The sequence below is a fragment of the Otolemur garnettii genome, unplaced genomic scaffold (genome assembly GCF_000181295.1).
Source record: "Otolemur garnettii isolate 467f Iridium unplaced genomic scaffold, OtoGar3 scaffold00021, whole genome shotgun sequence".
In the NCBI taxonomy this organism is placed as follows: Eukaryota; Metazoa; Chordata; class Mammalia; order Primates; family Galagidae; genus Otolemur; species Otolemur garnettii.
Genome location: NW_003852416.1, coordinates 16,143,162 through 16,162,589, shown reverse-complemented (window position 1 = coordinate 16,162,589; position 19,428 = coordinate 16,143,162). Strand labels below are relative to the sequence as shown.

Below are 19,428 nucleotides of genomic sequence, written 5' to 3'. Positions count from 1 at the left end.
AGCACAAAGACATACCAGTGCCTACTGTGGTGTATCAGGCCCTCTCCCCAAATTTGTTTACCAAAATGTTCTTGTTCTCTAAGGATCTCTGAGTTAAGTGTCATTTCTGAAACCAATAGGTATTTGAAGAAGGCTCAATTCCTCTTTGATTTCAAATATTACAGTTGCTCCCTGGTTTGTGAAATCCTTTCCTTCTGTTAGGTCTGACATGACTTGACTTTCTACTGAGACAAAAATGACTCAAGGTACTTCTTGGTATCATACCCACTTTCGTTTTCATAAAAACAGATCTTTTTTTCTGTTGGGCTACCCATGTGATGCCTGGGCTATGCATGAAACCACCCTACCCTTTCATGTTAGGCTCCCGCCTTTGGCTGTTTTGAACCCCCCCCCCCTTTCATGGTCCAGAGGTTCTAGTTCTGCTCTCTCACTGTCTTGGGGGAGAGGTCTGCTGCACAGAGCAGTTCTCTCAGCTTTTGAGGTACAGTCGTGGGGGTGGTAAGGGATGGGCAGATGGCAGAGCATGAAAGGAGTTCATCTAGGACTTTTGAAGTCACGAATGTGAGAGTAGTTGCTCGGACCAGGCAAGCAGGTTTTGAGGCACTGATGTGGATAATGCGTCCCCTTCCCAAAGGTGGAGAGATGCTAACAAAGGACCTAAGTTCGCCAGAAGGTACTTGCTGGTTGTTTGCTTTGCTCATGACACTTCTCTGCAACTGGACCACGTGGGTCTTAGTGTCAGTGGAGCTATGCTAGGATCATCACTTACGAGTTAAGAGTAGGTGGCATAAGAAGAGGGTAGCCTCAGAACTGTAGAAGTAACAAGAGTCGGTCCCAACACCAGGAGCTTGGCAACACAACATAGTTCCTTATGGTAGGTCCTTTTCACACTACCTTCCCACCTATAGTCTTCTTTTGGAAATGAATCTACTTTGCATTACAGAACTTAATACACAATTTTCCACTTCCCTAAAATTTTATTAAGTGCTTTATGGAACAATTTGCGTAAGGTCTAATTTTCCAAGTTGTCGGCTGTGCAGCCTAATGACCTCATACTTTCTCATCTAGTTTCATGCCATTATTATATAAAGAGGTGGTCGGTTTGCATTCAAATTAGGCATGTATGAAAACTGGACATGTTTTTCCTTTTACAGTTTTACATCGAAAGCACCACTGTTGCTCTATTTAAGTGATGTCCAATAAAAATATAATGCAAGCTGTACGTGTAATTTTAAATTTTCTGATAGCCACAATAAGAAAATGTAAAAAGAATCAGGAAGAATTAATTTTAATAACATATATATTTGTTTAGCCCAATTTATCCAAAACCATATCATTTCAACATGAAATGGATTTTCTCATTAATGAGATATTTTGTATTCTCTTTCAGTATTAAGTCTACAGTATCTGGTGTGTATTAATACTTAGAGCAAATATCAATTCATTCTGTCTACACTTCAAGCTCTTGATAGCCTCCTGTGGCTAGTGGCTGTCATACTGACCAGCACAGGTCTGTTTTATGGGCATAATTACTTGGGTACCAGTTTGGCTGCTAAGTTCTTCTTAATTTACTGGCTATATTTGATATAATCTGAATGAGGGCATTCACGGAAGTGGCAGAGAATTGTTTAGTCATTTAAAGAGACAGTCATTCATTTATTCACTTATTTTCATTTTCATTCACTCCACAAACACTGAGTACCAGGTCTAATGCTTACTCTAGGGATGCAAACAGACACCAGGACTGTCCTTATTTTTGATGATGGCAGAATCTAGTGGAAGAGACAGGCATGCAAATAAGTGACTGTAACTACAGTAATAACAACACTGTACTAAAAACAGAGACAAAGTCCTATGGATCTACATGTAGAAAAATTAAATCGGAGTCCCAGTTTATATCGTATACTAAATTTTTAAAAAATATTATAAAAGTTCTAGAATAAGCTATAAATAAATTTCTATATATTCTTGGGGGTAGGAAAAAACAGTTCTGTTTCTTTTAAAAAATATTAATCCAGAAAAATAGAGTATAATAAAACACGCACACCCTCCATTCCCCCCAAATAGTAAGTGTTAATGGTTTGTCCCATTTGTTTCCATTTAAATCACGAAGAATTAGATTTTCTGACGAAGCGAAGACTTCTTTTTCTTCAAAGTCTCATTTCTTTCCTGCCTTTCCCAGATGCAAAAACTATCATTAATCTGATATATATTCCTTAAGTGTATTTTTGTACTTCTACTGAAAATGGAGGCATCTGTGAACAGTGTATAGAATAATTTGGCACATTCTACATTTGCAGACATGGTATTATGCCGCACGCATTAGTAGTCATTTTCTTCTTTCTTCCTTCCTCAACATTATATTTTTGAGACCTCCCCATGTTGATACACGTTGAAGATGTCCGTAGTTTTACTGTCTATACCATCTCCATTTTCAAAATGATGGACATTTGAGTGCACATTCTTTCAAATGTTCACTATTGTGAAAATGTTCCAGAGGCGTTCCTGCACACGTTTTCTCCTATGGATGTGCGAGTATCTCTCCAGGGTACATGTCAAAAAGTAGGAGAGGGACTAAGTAAGTCTAATACCAAAGGCAGAAACCATCAAGGAAAAGAATGATAGCTTTTTCTACATAAAAAGTTTAAATCATCACCAGAAAACACTATAAAAAGGAGGACAAAAAGATCCGGAAAAATTATTGGTAACAAATATAGAAGAGAAAATGTCAAGATCTTTAATATGTAAAGAGTTTTTGCAAACTGAGTTGAAAAAGAGGACTGCCAGAGAATGACTTGGTACAGATGATAACAAACATTTCACAACAGAATAAATATGAACAGCTAGTGAACCTGTAAAAAGATGATAACCTTATTAGTAGTCAAAATAACAAAAATTAAAAGAATTATTCTTTTTTGTTTGCCTATCCAACTGGCAAAGATGAAAAGAGAATGATACTAGCCAGTGTTTGCGACAATGTAGGGGTAATAGGCACTTTTATATATTGTAGGGAGAGTTTAGACTGATGTAAACTTTCTAGAAGAGAGTTTGGTAATATGTATTAACGGCCTTATAATGTGAAAACTCTGACTCAGAAATTCTACATTAGGAATTAATCCAGAGAAAATAAATCAGAATTGTGTATAAATGTCTGCAGGCTGTTTATTGTGTTATTTATGCTGGCCATTAAATGTGGCCTTCCATGAACCAATGAAGACTATGACTAAATCAGTCCAAGGTTAAACACCCCAACCGCATTTGATAACACCAAAGATGCAGTTAATTTGAGGAAATTCGAAAGATCTCCTAGAAAAAGTTACTTTGAGTGAGATCTTGAAGGATAAAAAGCTATTTGCCAAGGGCTGAGGATGGAAATAGGGCAAGGGCATTCTAGGAAAAGGAGTGGCCAGCACAAAAGGGAGAAGTGGCAGATGAACCTGGGTGGATCAGGGAGTGACAGTGATTCCGTGTGATGGACATTCAGGGGACCTGGAGGAAGGGAGAGCAAGGATGGAGCCCTCTCTGCTCTGGCCCATCCTGCGATGTTATGGTCCAATTATTACTGGAAGCTTTATAGGATTTAATTATAAAATCCAACTTAATTGGAGTTAATTCAACTCTACCAGTTATTTAATTCCACCAGAATATTTCTTATTTTCAGAATTTAATTCAGTTTACTATTCCAATGAATTTTAAAAGCTAGTAAGATTTTACCAAGCTGCCTACAGTGGCTCCATTGAATGTTTTGTCAAGTTTCTTGTCTAAGATTCTTTCCTCACGCAGCTGTTAATGTGTACGTGTGGCTTGTCACAGGGCTGCTCGCCCTCTTCTCTCCTGAACCCTCACTGCCTTGTCCATCCCTTTGGCTTGGCCTTGTGGTTTGAGAGTGGTAGACGGAGGGTGCTTTGCAACGTACTGGAAGAAGCTGAGAGTGAGCTGATCCAGGCTTGGGGTTACACTGGCCTGCGTTCCAATTCTCACTCAGCAATTCTTAAGTGTGTGATCTTGGACAAATTGCTTACCCTCACTGAGCCTCTGTTTCCCCATCTGTAATATGGAGTTGATGTGTCAGGATTACATGAGTGAAGTCTATGGAGGGGTTTTCAGAGCTTATGGTATGTGCTCAATAAATGTTAGTTATTATTTTTTTAAAATGGAGACAGAGTCTAACTTTGTCATCCTTGGTAGAGTGCTGGGGAGTCATATCTCACAGCAGCCTCAAACCCTTGGGCTCAAGCGATTCTCTTGCCTCAGCCTCCCAAGTAGCTGGTAGCTGGGATTATAGGTGCCTGCCACAACTCCTGGCTATTGTGTGTGTGTGTGTGTGTGTGTGTGTGTGTAGCAGGCTCGGGCTGGGTTTGAACTCACCAGCTCCAGAGCATGTGGCCATCGACTTAACCACTGAGCTATGGGCACCCAGCCAAATATTAGTTATTAAAATAGCTACTTTATAAAAAATTGGAATCATCCTGCTTCTCCCTTTAAAATATCGCTTCTATTATAGGTGTAATTATTTACGGTTTTAGAATTTCCATTGTGTTTTCTACCTCAGTCCAGGTAGGTAAGAAGAAGCTGAGAATTCACTGTCTGGGCCGATTCTTGACCCCAGGCTCTGAGGAGCAAGTGTAGGAGGCCTCAGGTCTCTTTCTAACTTGGACAATTTATACAGGGACTAAGGAATAAGCCCCCTGTAGGATCACAGAATATGAGCCTGAGTGAAACATGCCCATAGAATCTCTCTCTCTGGAACCCCAACATTCATACTGCATTCATCCTACCCTTGAAAAATCACCAAGAAGCAAGGATTCTAGAGGGAGAGATTCACAGAAAAACTTATGGGTCCAGCTAGATGACCTTGGGAGATGAATTTTGAGTTCTTGGGAAGTGATAGACCATTATTGGTGATGGAATCTCAAGGGCCTTTCTTTTTTTTTGAGATGGAGCCTCAAGCTATCCCCCTGGGTAGAGTGCCATGGCATCACGCTCACAGCAACCTCCAACTCCTGGGCTCAAGCGAGTCTCCTGCCTCAGCCTCCCAAGTAGCTGGGACTACAGGCGCCCGCCACAATGCCTGGCCATTTTTTGGTTGCAGCCATCATTGTTGTTTGGCGGGCCTGGGCTGGGGATTCGAACCCGCCACCTTAGGTGTATGTGGCTGGCGCCTTAGCTGCTTGAGCCACAGGCGCTGAGCCTCAAGGGCCTTTCTTTTCAGAGATGTTCCTTCTCTGATTGTTGTGGCATTAATTGTAACCGTCAAGAGTTATTCTTAGCACAGAATGCTATGGAGTCACTGGTCTGTTTCTGCCATTAAATTCTAAATTCCTTGAGAACCACATAGTCTACAGGAAGGAGTATTGGTCTTTTGGAATTGGGACTAGTGACCTTGTTCAAGTTACTTGAGGAGTTGTGATTTTGGTCTAGGACTAGTGACCTTGGTCAAATTACTTGTTTCCTCATCTGTAAAATAAAGAAGCTCACTGATTTACGGAATTGCTATAAGGATCGGACATTATTTACAAAAGGTGACTGGCATATGTGTGCATAGCAGTTGCTTAATAAATGGCAGCTGGTGACTAGGAGAATAACCGTGACAACAGGGATGATAATGCCAGAGCGGAGTGGTACCCCGTGTGCCTATCAGCACATTTGGTGTGGGTAGATGATGGTTGGGTGAATGAATGGTTCAATAAACGTGTGTTTAAATATTTTGAGTCAATGATTCCAGCGGGCTGACGTCACCCTTGTCCTTTTTGACCTCTACCACACTGACGCCATCATGCAAACTCTGCAGGTGCCTCTTGCCTTATTTTTCAGGGCTCTGAAGTTTGCTGATTCTCCTCCCTTGCTGACTGTTCCTTCTGTCTTCTTTCTTGGCTTCCCCACCTTCTTCTATCCCTAAATGTTAACCATTCTCCAAGGCACATTCTTGAACATTGCTTATCCAGCTTTCCCTTTCAAGGATCTCATTCTTTATTAAGGCTTCAATTATCAGCTTGATGTCAATAAAGTCAAGATGACTTATCGAGACTCTCCTGCATTCTGGGCTTGTATTTTTTAATACTTGTTTGTCAAAAGAATATCCTGCTGATTCCACAGAGCTCACCATCTTTTGCCTGAAGCCAGCTCCTTCCCTGGCACGAGTGTGCACATTCACGGTGTGGCAGCTTTTCCAGGCTCCGAGCCTTGAAATGCCAGAGTCATTTCTGACTCCTCCCACCCATGTTCCAGTCAACTGCCGATCATGTAAATGCCATCTCCACATGCTCTTGCATCTGTCTCCAACTTTTTAAATGTTTTCCCCCAGGCACTATGTAGATTCAGGTCCTCTAAAGTTAGACCAGTTCTTTAAAAGGGAGCGCTGGCTCGGCGCCTATAGCTCAACCGGCTAAGGCGCCAGCCACGTACACCTAAGGTGGCGGGTTCGGATCCCCAGCCCGGACCCGCCAAACAACAATGACGGCTGCAACCAAAAAAATAGCCGGGCGTTGTGGCGGGCGCCTGTGGTCCCAGTTACTTGGGAGGCGGAGGCAGGAGACTCGCTTGAGCCCAGGAGTTTGAGGTTGCTGTGAGCTGTAATGCCATGGCACTCTACCCAGGGGGAAAGCTTGAGGCTCTGTCTCAAAAAAAAAAAAAAAGGGAGCGCTGAGGGTTGGAAGAAACTATTAGAATTTCTACACATATGTGTGTTTTTTATCTCAGTCCTTGAAATGTTCTGTTTTGTATATGTCTTGTAGTGTAAATAATTTATTAAAGCAGTGTATAATAATATATTATTATTAATAGGATAATGATATACACCAAGAAACCCTCAATGGCTTTGCTTTCAACTGCCTGTCATGTTGAAAATAAACTCACCTTCCTGTCATTGGAGACACATGGAGTCCTCCTTCTTCATCTAGTAAGGCAGCCTCTACCGCCCCCCTTCTATACACCGCAGCCTCTAGCCAAATTGAACTGCTTACTGGATGCTTTTAAGCTCTCACTTCTTCACCTTTATGCCTTTGTGTGGTTCTCTTATCTTCCTCTCCACCTGCTATAAGAAGCAGGCTGTGTGGTGGTTAAGAGCCAGCGTATATATAAACAAGTTAATCTCAATCTTTAAAACGTTCTGTTTTATAGAGGTTCAAATCTTGGTTCTGCCACTTTCTAATTGTTTTATTTGGGCAAGCCATTGACACTTCTGAGCCTCGATTTTCTCATTTGGGAAACAGGGATAATAAAAATCAGTTCACAGGTTTGCTGTGATGAATTATGGAAATACTACCTGTGTGGAGCTCAGTGTCATGCCTCCCCCGTACGTGAGAGCTGCTGCTACGGCTTCTGGTATTTCTCTTTCCCAGTGTTCCTTGTCTCATTCTAATTGTGTGATTGTGCAAGAAAGTGAAGGTCGTCATAACACAAAAATATTCACCAGTGCGCTTGCCATTTAAATGATGATTCCCAGCTCAGACAACCCTTCCCGAATCCTATGGCCAATTCCCGCCCATCTTGAAATCGCTGGTCTCTCTTTTTAGTAGAGTTGTCTAATGCCATTAACACCCAACAGTACAATGCAAATACAATGCAAAGCAACTGTAGAATAAACCTGTAAGCTTCGCAAAAGATGTCGGATACCACGAGGTCAAGGCAAGTCATATTAGAAAAATGCTGGCTCCATCTACAAAGGCAAATTTAAATCGAGATGTCGTGGAAAAAGAGAAAACGGAACAAGTGTCAGTACAGGCGCTTCACGAGTCTTTGAAATATCAGTGGATGAAGAGGGGATTTGGGAGAAATTAGTGAAGCTTTTAAATATTTCTGCTAAAAGAAATCTTTAAAAAATACTTGGTTGTAGTATTTAAAAAAAAACTAAAAAGCATCAGTCATCAAAGAAATTATGGATAAATCTTACTACATTAAAATTAAGAATGTTTATTGCTTAAGAGAAATCATAGAGAAAGGGAAAACAAAGAAAGTAAAGCATAAACTTTATAATTTTTGTATGTCCAGAGTATAGAAATAATGACAAATCCAGAAAAAGACAACTTAATAGGAAATAGGAAAACAATGTATTTGAACAAGTATTTCTCAGAAGAGGGAGCACATGGTATATAAACCTTAAAGGAAAAAAAGAAGCTCAGCTTTATTTAAAGCAGGGAAATGTAGCACGTGATCACATTGGTATACCATTTTATTCTTTCTAGAAGACAAGAGTTAAGACGTCTGCATCAGTTTTCCACTGCTCCTTTACAAATTGTCACAAATTTAGCAGCTTAAATCAACGCACAGTATCTTAGAACTTCAGTGGTCCAGGAGTCTGGGCACAGCTCAACGGCTGGGTCCTTTGCATAGGAATGCCTGGCGACACTGAGCAATGGCAGGTGTGCAGATCACGGGCAATCTTACAAAGCACTTTGGGGGGGGGGTGTGCACGAGAGTGTTCACAGCACATTTCTCATCAAAACAAAACCGTGGACACAACCCAAATATCCACTGATAGGAGACAGGTAAATTGTGGAATTCTCAACAATCGAATATCAAATCAATTGCATGGACAGAGCCTGCAATAGCCATAAGATTTACAGTTGAATAAATCTTAGAACCATAATGTTGAAGGGAAGAGGCAAGTCAAAGAGTACTACATATGCTGGGATATATTTTTATAAATCTCAAAGAAAAGCTAAGTAATAGATGCATAATAAAACTATATAGAAAATCAAGGCAATGATAATAACAGGATTCAGAATGGTGCTGACCTTGGATGATGGAGACACGGAAGGTGGAGAAGGGAGCATACTTACTGATACTGTCCATTTCATAAGTGGGGTGACGGGTTCATCCTGAGTATTATTGTACTTTATGTATATATGCTACATATATTCTTTTGCATGGGTGTTACATTTTAAAAACTTAAGAAAGTCAGATGTAGGTAGGAAGTCAAGTTACACTATCATATAACGTTATCAATTATGCCAAAACCCCCAGTCATTTCAATTGAGGTTAATTGTTTGTTTGTGCTAATAAGTATTACATCATTATAATTAAAATGTAAATTTTTTAAAATTATAAGACAAAAAGAATTTTTATGAGTTTTAGACAAATTTCTCAAGGAAAAAATCTCATTGAAGCTTTTTATTATTTATTATGATATGGGACACACTTTTATATTTTCAAAGAAAAAAATCACACTTGCCAGTCGGATACTTACTCTTTTAAATTTAGAAGTGACTTACTGATTTACTACTTTAAATAACTTCTCTTTTTACCCTTTAAATACTTGCCATTTACTCATCTTGTTCCCTCCCAAGCAGGTTGCCCAGCACACATATCTAGGTCCCTGCTTTGTTTCTTTTGCTATCAAAGTAAAAAACAATTCCATTGTGCATCTGAAGGGCTCCATCCACTAAGAATAGAAAAAAAACAATGTTTGGAATAGCCAATTAATTTAAATTAAAAAACAATCCACATGAAGACAGTATGCTTGGGGCAGGAATCCATTTCTACATTCTTGGTATTCATCCATAACTCTTTGTAATTCATCAGCCCTTTCCTGCTCATGTTACGATTTAAATTCGATGATCCAGCCCCCAGGATTGGGATCCAAGTCCCCTCTAATCCAAACCTTTATAAAAAACAAACAAAACCCCCCCAAGACACCCCCCAAAGAGGAGACAGAATATTAAATACTATAATCAAAAAAGGTTTCTGAGGAATGATGAGTTATATCTGTCATAAGTTTAACAGGTGTACATCAATAACTATCAAATTCCCCCCAAACAAATTTCTCTATGGTGTTCAGATAAATTTTAGAATTGAATCATTGTAGAGGTGATGGATACTATTTTAAATGGATTAACTTCAAGTGAGTTTATCTATTAAATTTGTCCTTTGATAGTGAAACGTTTTCAGGTCTACGAAGACAAATATTTTTACTTCTATTCATCCCACCAGGAAGCAGCTGAAATATTTTCCTTTCTGTGGTCCACCCAGTGGACAGCCTCTCTACTTTTGAACCTATCCATACACTGCACAGTTCTAGCAACTTACTTCATCTTTTATAATGACTTAGTCATTTATTTTCCCGAACTGGATAGTACGCTCCTTGAAGTTTTGGACCTTACTTATCTTTGTACGAGCCTGGCACAATCATGCATAGAATTCTTGCTGAATATGTACCCAGTTGAGTTGAATTTCTTGGGAACCTATTTCATTAATAGCTTTAAGAGAAGGCCACACTATCATGATTGAATATGTACAATTCCTGATATACTATTAAGTTGCTAGAACAGGCAAATGGCCTTGGTAACAAAACTCAGGCTAGTCTAGGGACTTGTATATACTATGTACCAAATTTCACATACATGAATTTGCATTTTGGAAATAAACTCCCCTGCAAAAAGATCTCTCAAGAAAGTTTGTGTGGCTTGTATCAGAAAGAGCCAGAAGCATTTTTCCTATTGTTATAAAAACGGTGAAGGTTAGTGCATGCAAATTTCTCGTATGCCTCATAAAACACTTACTCATCTACATCCGAAGCCAAGAACCACTGTGTAACCAGCTAGTTCCCTGCTCGGAAGGAACTTGGCTGTGTAATTCTGTTTCATTCCCATTTCCAGCATCCCCCATCCTCTCTAGGGGGCTTTACCACTTCATGACATCATAAACAAGATGGGTCCAGAGTTGAGTTTAGCTGACATCTTTGTTATAAAGGCAATAAACAAGAAAGCCCCAAGGTATTAGACATTACTTTTTCCTTTTCTAAAGCTAAATAGAAATGTAATATGTTTACAGAGTTTCTAATTTATTTTTCTACTAATGAAAACAGGCATTTCCAGATAAATTAGGCAGTGTTCTGGAGTTGCCTTTACAGAGAGAAGTAAGCAATTTTGCTTAGAATTTGAAATGTGGCTTTAGTCTTTTGTTAAGAATTATGGATGGGGGTGGGGGGAATGGAGAAAGGGCTGAAACTCAGCTAAGAGGCAAAAATGTATTGCTTTTGTTGTGATTCTGGAAAAGAGTTATGTGTGCAATTAAGATTCCTGTGTTTAAGGAGGCTGTTTAAAAAGTCAACACGTTATTTAGTTGAGGAATGTGGTTTAAGAGCGATGCTTGCATTTTCATATTCACATGTATGGGTACGTACATGCATATGCAAGCAGGGTTTTCAGAGCCAATTAATGTGGATGCATTTCCAAGTCTTGGGAATTAAAAGAAGTATTTGAAACTGCTTGAACTATCAGAAAACCTCTATAAACATTGAACTAAGATTATATGACAAGTGATTTCCTGAGCTACACACAATATAAACAATGAAAACATACAACTGGAAGTGATGCAACTCGGAGCACCAGGTCAGTAAGGTACATTATGTAAGCTCTGCTAACCGGAAGATGTTACTGAATGGTCTGATTCAAGCAAAAGTTCTCAGCACAAACACTGTACCTCTATTGATGAATACTACTCAGCTACGATGGGCATGGTTTGCTGACAGTATAATTGCAATCCACAAAGTTACTGGGCACCTAGAATGAGAAGAACTCCACAGCAGGGGTGAGTATATATAGAGAGATTCATCGTGGTTCTCCCCTTCAAGGCTGGTAGTTCAACTAGAGGAAAGTATGGGTTCACACAGATAAAATACCATAGGTAGCAACACTGATGATGTCTGCTGACATTTTGAAAAAGAAATTTCCCGTTTGTAGGTTCTCTCAAAAGTATGGTTGTGGGATTAAAAAAGAAAAAAAACCAACCTTATCTTGAACCCACTGAGTGAGTCTGGAGTGACGGCAGAATGACACCTCTTTCCTTGGAACTCCTGGTACTCAAGCATCTGAGTGGGTGGCTCTCGCCCTGGTGGGTGTAGATAAGTGTGTGTCTGTCTTTGGTCTGGGAGAAAGCTGCCTGTTTCACATGAGTCAGCTTGTTCACAGAACGAGGCGATTATTCCCAACTCTCGCCCAAGCACATTGATGACTCCAGGGTGAGCAGAATCAATGCATTTGCCAAACACAGATTCAGATGAAAACAGAATAAATTAGTTCCTCTCAGTCAGTTATTGCTTCGAGGAGGCGAGCTGAGGACGAAGGGTGCTGAGGTGCCCATCGAACGTGAACTACCTTCTGTTTTCAGCCAAAGAGGCAAAGCAAAAGAGAGGGAATATAAACAGATGCTTATAAGACTGAGGTCTGGGGAGGAAAGGAGTTCCAGGAGCAACTCAATTTCTTCCTCTGTGTTGTACCCGGAATAGCACCACCTCTCATTTGCATATAGGCTGTTCAGAATGTATTTGGAGTTTCCAATATGGAATTTCAAACTGTCACCATCTAATGACAGCATTATTTAAAACTAATACTATAATTAATTTCTTACCACTATACTCAGTCGATATTGACAATGAGACGCACTGTTTGATACCCATCATAACTTGGCAGAGACCCTGGTAACAAAAGAATTCATAATCATATCTGGCAGTCGGTCCAACTGGGAGAAGAGCACGCCTGGGAAGGGAGTTTCATTTCAAGGGTGAACATAGTATGGTTAGCGCTCTCAAGACATGCTCAGCCAAAGAGAAAGCTAGGTTCTTGGTATTAATACTCTAGCTTTATTCCAGTATAGCTGTTCATAAAATAATTTAAGGGGTGAGGCACACTACAAAGTAACATGGATGTGCATTGTGAACGAACTCTAAATAAATAAAGAAATGCCAACCAGGAGATGCAATCTTTTGTTGCTGGGGAAATAATAAACTCTTTATGATTTTCTTATGATGTTTCATTGACATATGGTGTTTCTAACCAAGTGACAAATTAATTTACTTGGTTTAAAGAGAAATGGATGTGGCTTAATGAAGAAGGACAGGGTGTGTATTATAAGGCAGCTGGTTCTGCCGCTGCTGGCTTATGGAGACAATATACGTCGAACAGCTAATGAGTCTCTGTTGCATAAGAGAGATTCTCTTTATAATAGAATTGCACGCTTTGTCTCTAAATGGGGTTATTATACACACCATTGCACAATGTTTGAAGAGCTTGGTTGGCCCTTGTAGAGGTTTAGGAGAGAAATAAATTGGAAGACAATCGTGCTTAAGACCTTCAATCAATCAAACACTTCATATTTATCTAAACTGCTGGCACATTCTTCCACAGTACAAATCTGTACGATACACATGGCTAGAATGTTAATATTGACCAGACTTCACTGGCTTTATTATCAGGTTTTCCACTGTGAGCCTAGACACAAATTAATGCATGTGGAAGCCTGGTGACCTACTCCAGCCACTACTCCCTGTCCCCTTTGCCTCTGTTCTCTACGTTTCTTACTCCCTGAAGTGTCATTTGGTGTTTCTTTCACTTACCATGACAGGCTTCGCTTGTTCTGGGTTCTCTCAGTCCCAGAACTTTTTGACTTCGAATAGTCAGACATTTTTTTTTTTTTTTTTTTTTTTTTTTTTTTGAGACAGAGCCTCAAGCTGTCCCCCTGGGCAGAGTGCCGTGGCATTACAGCTCATAGCAACCTCCAACTCCTGGGCTCAAGCGAGTCTCCTGCCTCTGCCTCCCAAGTAGCTGGGACCACAGGCGCCCGCCACAACGCCCGGCTATTTTTTGGTTGTAGCCGTCATTGTTGTTTGGCGAGTCTGGGCTGGGGATTCGAACCCGCCACCTTAGGTGTACGTGGCTGGCGCCTTAGCCGGTTGAGCTATAGGCGCCGAGCCTAGTCAGACAGTTTTAATGGCAATTCATTCAGTTTCTTCACATTCCACTATACTTGTGAGCCCTCATTATGCATTTGCTCATTTACTTGCTTATTTAGTAAATGCTCACATACTGATTTGTTAGAGTAAATCCAATCTAATTAATGTTATAGCTTTGAAATAAAACTGGAAGTGATAGAAGATGACAGATTGAAGGACATCATTTGCTCGGTGCCAGCGGACTGTCTCCCCTGCTGGAGGACCTGGGCAGGGCTCATGCAGGTGGTGTAGGTGGGGAGCTGGCGGAGTGGTCATGCTCTCATCTTTCATACCTGATAACCTGGCTTTGATTCTGATTCCCTCTTCTGGTTTGATTCAACTTTTGACTTTACCACAGAGTCTTCAGAGATTTTGTAGCTCAATTCGATCCAGACTTTTTCAAGGTGATAACATGTCTTTTAGCTCCATAGGAGATTTTGCACAAGAAAAGTGATCCTTGGGCATACTATAACTAAGTTTTTGACCTGTCGAGGGAGTTTAGAGACACCATTAATTCCTGTTGATCTTGGGATTCTCACCTCTGTGGTGAGGTAACAATATTTGCTTCTTGTAAACTTTCTTCTCTGTGTCTCTCTCCTTCCTAGCTACCAAGAGTAATTGAAAGAATTACCACCTGTGAGAACATTTCAAGATTCTTGGAGTAAGGTGGTCTTTTCTGTTGAAGGCGTTATTATTTACCAAAGCAGGTTTTTTCCTCTTTATCATCGTAGGGTTCTTTACTTTTCAAGTCTGTCCATACTCTGGTCCAGAAAAAGGTGAGCTGGAGGAAATGGACAAAGCCGTTTCATGGGTTTCTCCACAAATTTATTACCCTCTCCAAATTGAATCTTGAAGCCTTGTCAGAAGTGTTATTTTTCCAGCAGAGCGGGTGTTAAGTGGCTATAGAAAATAAACTCACCTCCTGATATCTTTCTTTTTGCTTGCTACATTCATTTACCATGAGGATTACGTTGTAAGGTGTGACAGGCGTTGTACAGCAAGGGAAAATCACCGCTTTGTAATTCTATTTCTTCAACTTTTCTTCTTGAATCCAAGCTTTGGAGTTTCCTTGTCATTGCTGGCATTATTTCCTAAATGATGAGTATTATTTTTATATGTCTTTTTTTCTGAGAAGTTTATTCCATCCAACTAATTTTTAGGTTGCTTACACTCTTCTGTAATTAGAGCTATGTTGTCTATAATAAAGTTATATTAATTTGACCAGGGAAAAAGACAAACTGAAACAACAAAAGGTAATGATGACTAGTTAATGAATTTTCTTTCACCTATTTTTTTTTTAATGACTTTTATGTTCACTGGCAAAAGCAGATTATTTGATGACCATGCTGAGAATACTTAGCTCAGAGTAAAAATCAGTTTCCATTCGACTGGATGTTTTTTTTTTTTTTAATGAGACGGCTTGTCCTTATCATATTTTTTTCTCTAACATAATTACCTAAAGGAAATAAATGTGTACAGAGACTAATGAGTAGACACACTTGTCTTTATCAATGTTTGTTCACATTATTGCAGTTTAGAGGTATGGGAATCTAGAGTTGAGATGCTTTAGAAATAAATCTTTGCTTCATGTAATATCTTTAGTTCTAGGATCGGAAAACCTGTTACAAGCAATTACACTCTAAGATACAAATGGGAATTCCAAATTGTTTATGGTTTAAATTAAGCTACAGAATTACGGTTTGCTTTGGGTTCCTTAGGTCTAGAGAACTGCGTATCCTATTTTTCCTGGATTTTTACCTATTCCCTCAAACCATTTCCAGCTCTCCTTTCTTCCCCTGCCAATGTCATTCTCCAAAGACTCATCATCTTTATTTCCTTCTGATTTGTTCTTTGATTTGTGTGGTTTTTGCTTCCCAGATGTCCCTGAAACCTTTCTGGCTAAGGTCAGCAGGGACATCTCAACGTGGCCAAACCCACAGATCTGCTGTCACATTTCTGTCCCTTGGCCACTTCCCCTCTTGTGGCTCCCGCCTCCAACACCCTCACCCCCACCTTGGAGACTTTGGAGTCATCTTGGCTCCTGCCTCTTTCATCCTCACTGGTCTGACTGTTCACACCGTTCACCAAATCCCACTGGTTCCATCTTGTCCTCCCCCTCTCCTTACCTTCCATCCCCGTGGCTCAGGGCCTGCTCTCCTCATCTTCTGCTCCTATTGGTGCCCTGGACAGTCTTGTGTCCCATCATTTTCTTCACTGCTGGAGTTATTCTTCCAAAGACGAACCCAGGGGTAGCTCATCTCTGGCCCCCAACTGCTGGAAGGCTATGCTCCCAAACCAGATCCCAAGTGACAGCTGGGTCACCCCTGCACTCTCCGCCCCCATCCCATCCCTGAGGCTTGGTCTGACCAGCTCCTCTTATCTCTCTCTGCGCGGGAGGAAACTTCTACTCATCCTTCCAATGGCATTTTTGTGAAGCCTCCCCTAAGTCCTTGGTGACAACACTGTGTTGAGATGGCGCATCACTGCCCTTGTCTTCACGGTTGTGGGTCATGTGCTCAGGTGAAGGACGTTCTCTTACTCATTGTCTTCCTGTTTGTATCCTACTGCTGGGCACACCCAGGCCCTTGATGAGGAGTGGTCTGATGCGTGGCTGGATGGGCCTGCGGGGGCATGTGGTCAGTCTGCAGCTGTGCGGGAGCTCAGGCCACTCTCAGGTGATCCTGGCCCTGCTGTTAAAGGAGCTTTCCTTGTTTTAACGGGACTGTTCCCCTCTGCTCCCGGCTGTGCTCTCCACCAGGAAAAGGAGAAACTCTACGTGGAACTAAAGCACATCTTGGCGCGGCAGCCTGGGCCCGAGGCTGCAGAACAGCTTCAGATCTACCGACACACACTCCGGGAGAAGACCAAGCAGCTGAAGGTAAGTGGCTGCCTCTGTGCTTTCCTGGTCTGAGAGCGGCTCTGCTCTGGGGAATATACCTGGAGAAGTCCATAGCCTTGGGACAACATGCCCATCTCCAAATGCCTCACTCTCCCGAGCTCCTCTGTCTCAGAGCTCCAGTCCCGGTGGAGCCGGGCAGGCTCTTCTCCTAGACACCACCACACTCTGTTTCCAGAAGAAGGCAGGAGAGCAAGAGAGGAGAGAGCTGGGGAGAAGCTAATGGCATGAAATGGATATAAGGGGATAAGGCTTATATGGATGATCTCAAGGTAACTTAGAGCATCGTCCCTAACCTTTTTGGCAACAGGGACCAGTCTCATGGAAGGCAATTTTCCAGGGACTGGGGTGGAGGGGGATGGATTTGGGATGGTTCCAGGGCATAACATTCCACCTCGGATCATCAGGCAGCAGCTGCTCACAACCTAGACCCCTCACATGTGCAGTTTGTGGGAGGCTTCGTGCTCCCATGAGAACCTCCTGCTGCCGCTTACCTGACAGGAGGCAGAGCTCAGCGGTGATGTGAGTGACGGGGAGCGGCTGTAAATATAGCAGACGCTGTGCTCACTCTCCTGCAGCTCCCCTCCTGCTGTGGGCCCCCCGCTTCCAACAGGCCTTGGACTGGTATAGGTCTGCGGCCCGGGGAGGGTGGGGACTGCAGACTTAGAGGACTTGGAGGGTGGGGAAGAGCCGAGGAACAGTTTCACACCATCACCTGGCTGAAACAGACCACTGGCCACGGCAGGGCCCTGCTATCCCACCCCATCTGGGATAAACGTCCACAGAGCTCCGGCCATTGCCCAGCCCTGAGGGCCTTGCTTTGTGCCCACCTGTCAGATAAGGAGCCGTGAGAGAGAAATAAAGTCAGGCAAGAATTTTGTGGCATAATTCCCTTCTGAGTCACGTGGGAACCTCAGTTGGAGAGATGGAGTGTTTTACTTTTTTATATGTGCCTTTTTAAAGTTCTTTCAAAAATTGTGTTCACACCATATTTTGAGCTTTACCTCCTAAGCAAGGACTTAGATATTCTTGGCATGTCGGGGAAAGTTTTTCACACACAGGCTCGGGATGAAGCACTTGCCAGCTGAAATCTGGCACTTACCTGCTCAGGGAGCGTAATAATCATTGCCCTTCTTCCCAGGGGAAAATAGATGCCGCCCTATGGGGATAGTGGTGGCCCTTTCGAAAACACAGCATTGTAAGATTGTGTCCTTTTCCTTTAAAAGGGCAGATGAAACGGAAGTCTAATTAGAGCATTAATTCTCAACTTGTCACTCCGAATGTCCATTTTACACGAGTATCCTGAGACACCATTTACATAAGGCATGATCTTTTATCTTTTTGTTCCTTCAAACAACTGAATATTTCAATTGAAATAAATTATTTTCTTGTTTTCTCAGGGGTTGTTATAGATTAGAAAAGCACACGTCTTTCCCATCACCACATAGCTCCATAGCTCCACATTGCTTTACACTTTTAACTCTTTCTGTCAAGAAATCCAAATGTTTTCCTTGGGATGAGATGTGACATGCGTTGGAAGAGGTTCAGAGCTAGGTGGTACTAAGCATGTCTGCTAGTTTGTCCTCATCATCGGGACTCTTAGGAAATGCCACATTCATTGTTTATTTTTTTGTTTTTGAGACAGAGTCTCACTCTACCACTGTGGGTAGAGTGCCATGGCATCATAGGTCACAGCAACCTCAAATTCTTGGGCCAAAACAATCCTCTTGCCTCAGCCTCCCAAGTAGCTGGGACTACAGGGCCCTGCCACAATACCTGGCTATTTTTTCTATTTTTAGTAGAGATGGGGTCTTGTTCTTGCTCAGACTGGTCTGCAACTCCTGAGCTCAAGCAACCCACCCTCCTTGGCCTCCCAGAGTGCTAGGATCACAGGTGCAAGCCACCACGCTGGCTATGTCCATCATTTAGAAAAAGGATTCTTTGTTTCTAAGAGTTTAACTATTGAGACAGGTTTTCTTGTAATGTGAAAAGCACCTTCATTAGCTCATGATGAAGTCAGATTCATTTTCACAGCAATGAAGGGGAATGAGTTCAGAAACAGATTAGCACTAGAGAGATGAAGATCTCTCTTTTATGCAAATCCTTAAAATAGAGAGCAAGAGGAAAAAATAAATCAAATCTATTGTATGCCCCTTAGACCAATAGCCTGCCTTTCCTCTTTTTGGTTTTGCTGGGGAGCACACCGTGGCTCTGGCATGCTCTGTGCCCTATCAGACGGGGCATTTCCCACTGTTAGTGTCCGGCCTGAGACCAGTAGTGAGTATGGAACACAGCCATGGAAAGAGGAGGATAATGAGGCTTTTCCCCCCAGCCCCTCACTCGCATTAGGCTCTACGCACACGTCTCAGCTCTATGCTGCTTCAAGGTAAGTGCCCCAGTGCTGGGACAAAGGGAGAACCTGTGAATAGTCCCAAGAACACAATAAAGAGACAAAATAAAGAGATGGGCATTTAGCAGAACAACCGCCTTGGAAAGCACATAAATTGGATGCTTAGTTAGCAGTGGTGGCAGGATGATTTCAGAATAGTTTCTACCACAATTCTCAGATGAACCGCACTCCCCAGTGATGTTTTTCTTGAATACTTTTTTTTTTTTTTTTAATAAAAAGGCTTTCAAAGCAATTTTAAACTGTGTGTCTGGGAGTTTTTCTGTCTCCAGACACCATATTTCTTGAAGCACATGACACCACTCATCTGTGAGCCTGCTTGAATATTCCCTGACCGTTCTTTTAAGCAGAGGAATGACGTTTTGTTTAAGTTTGTCCCTTGAGTCTCAGCCCTCAGCCAGGCTTTCTCTCAGATAC

General features: G+C 41.7%; 1 protein-coding gene across 1 annotated transcript in view; it reads left to right on the top strand.

Moving 5' to 3' along the window:
• CFAP58 (cilia and flagella associated protein 58) overlaps positions 1-19,428 on the top strand; it is a 104,230-nt gene that overhangs the window by 80,321 nt on the left and 4,481 nt on the right. Inside the window, exon 16 of the mRNA XM_012803580.1 lies at positions 16,467-16,586. Coding sequence (XP_012659034.1) covers positions 16,467-16,586 — 120 coding nt within the window. The remainder of the gene's footprint in view (positions 1-16,466; positions 16,587-19,428) is intronic.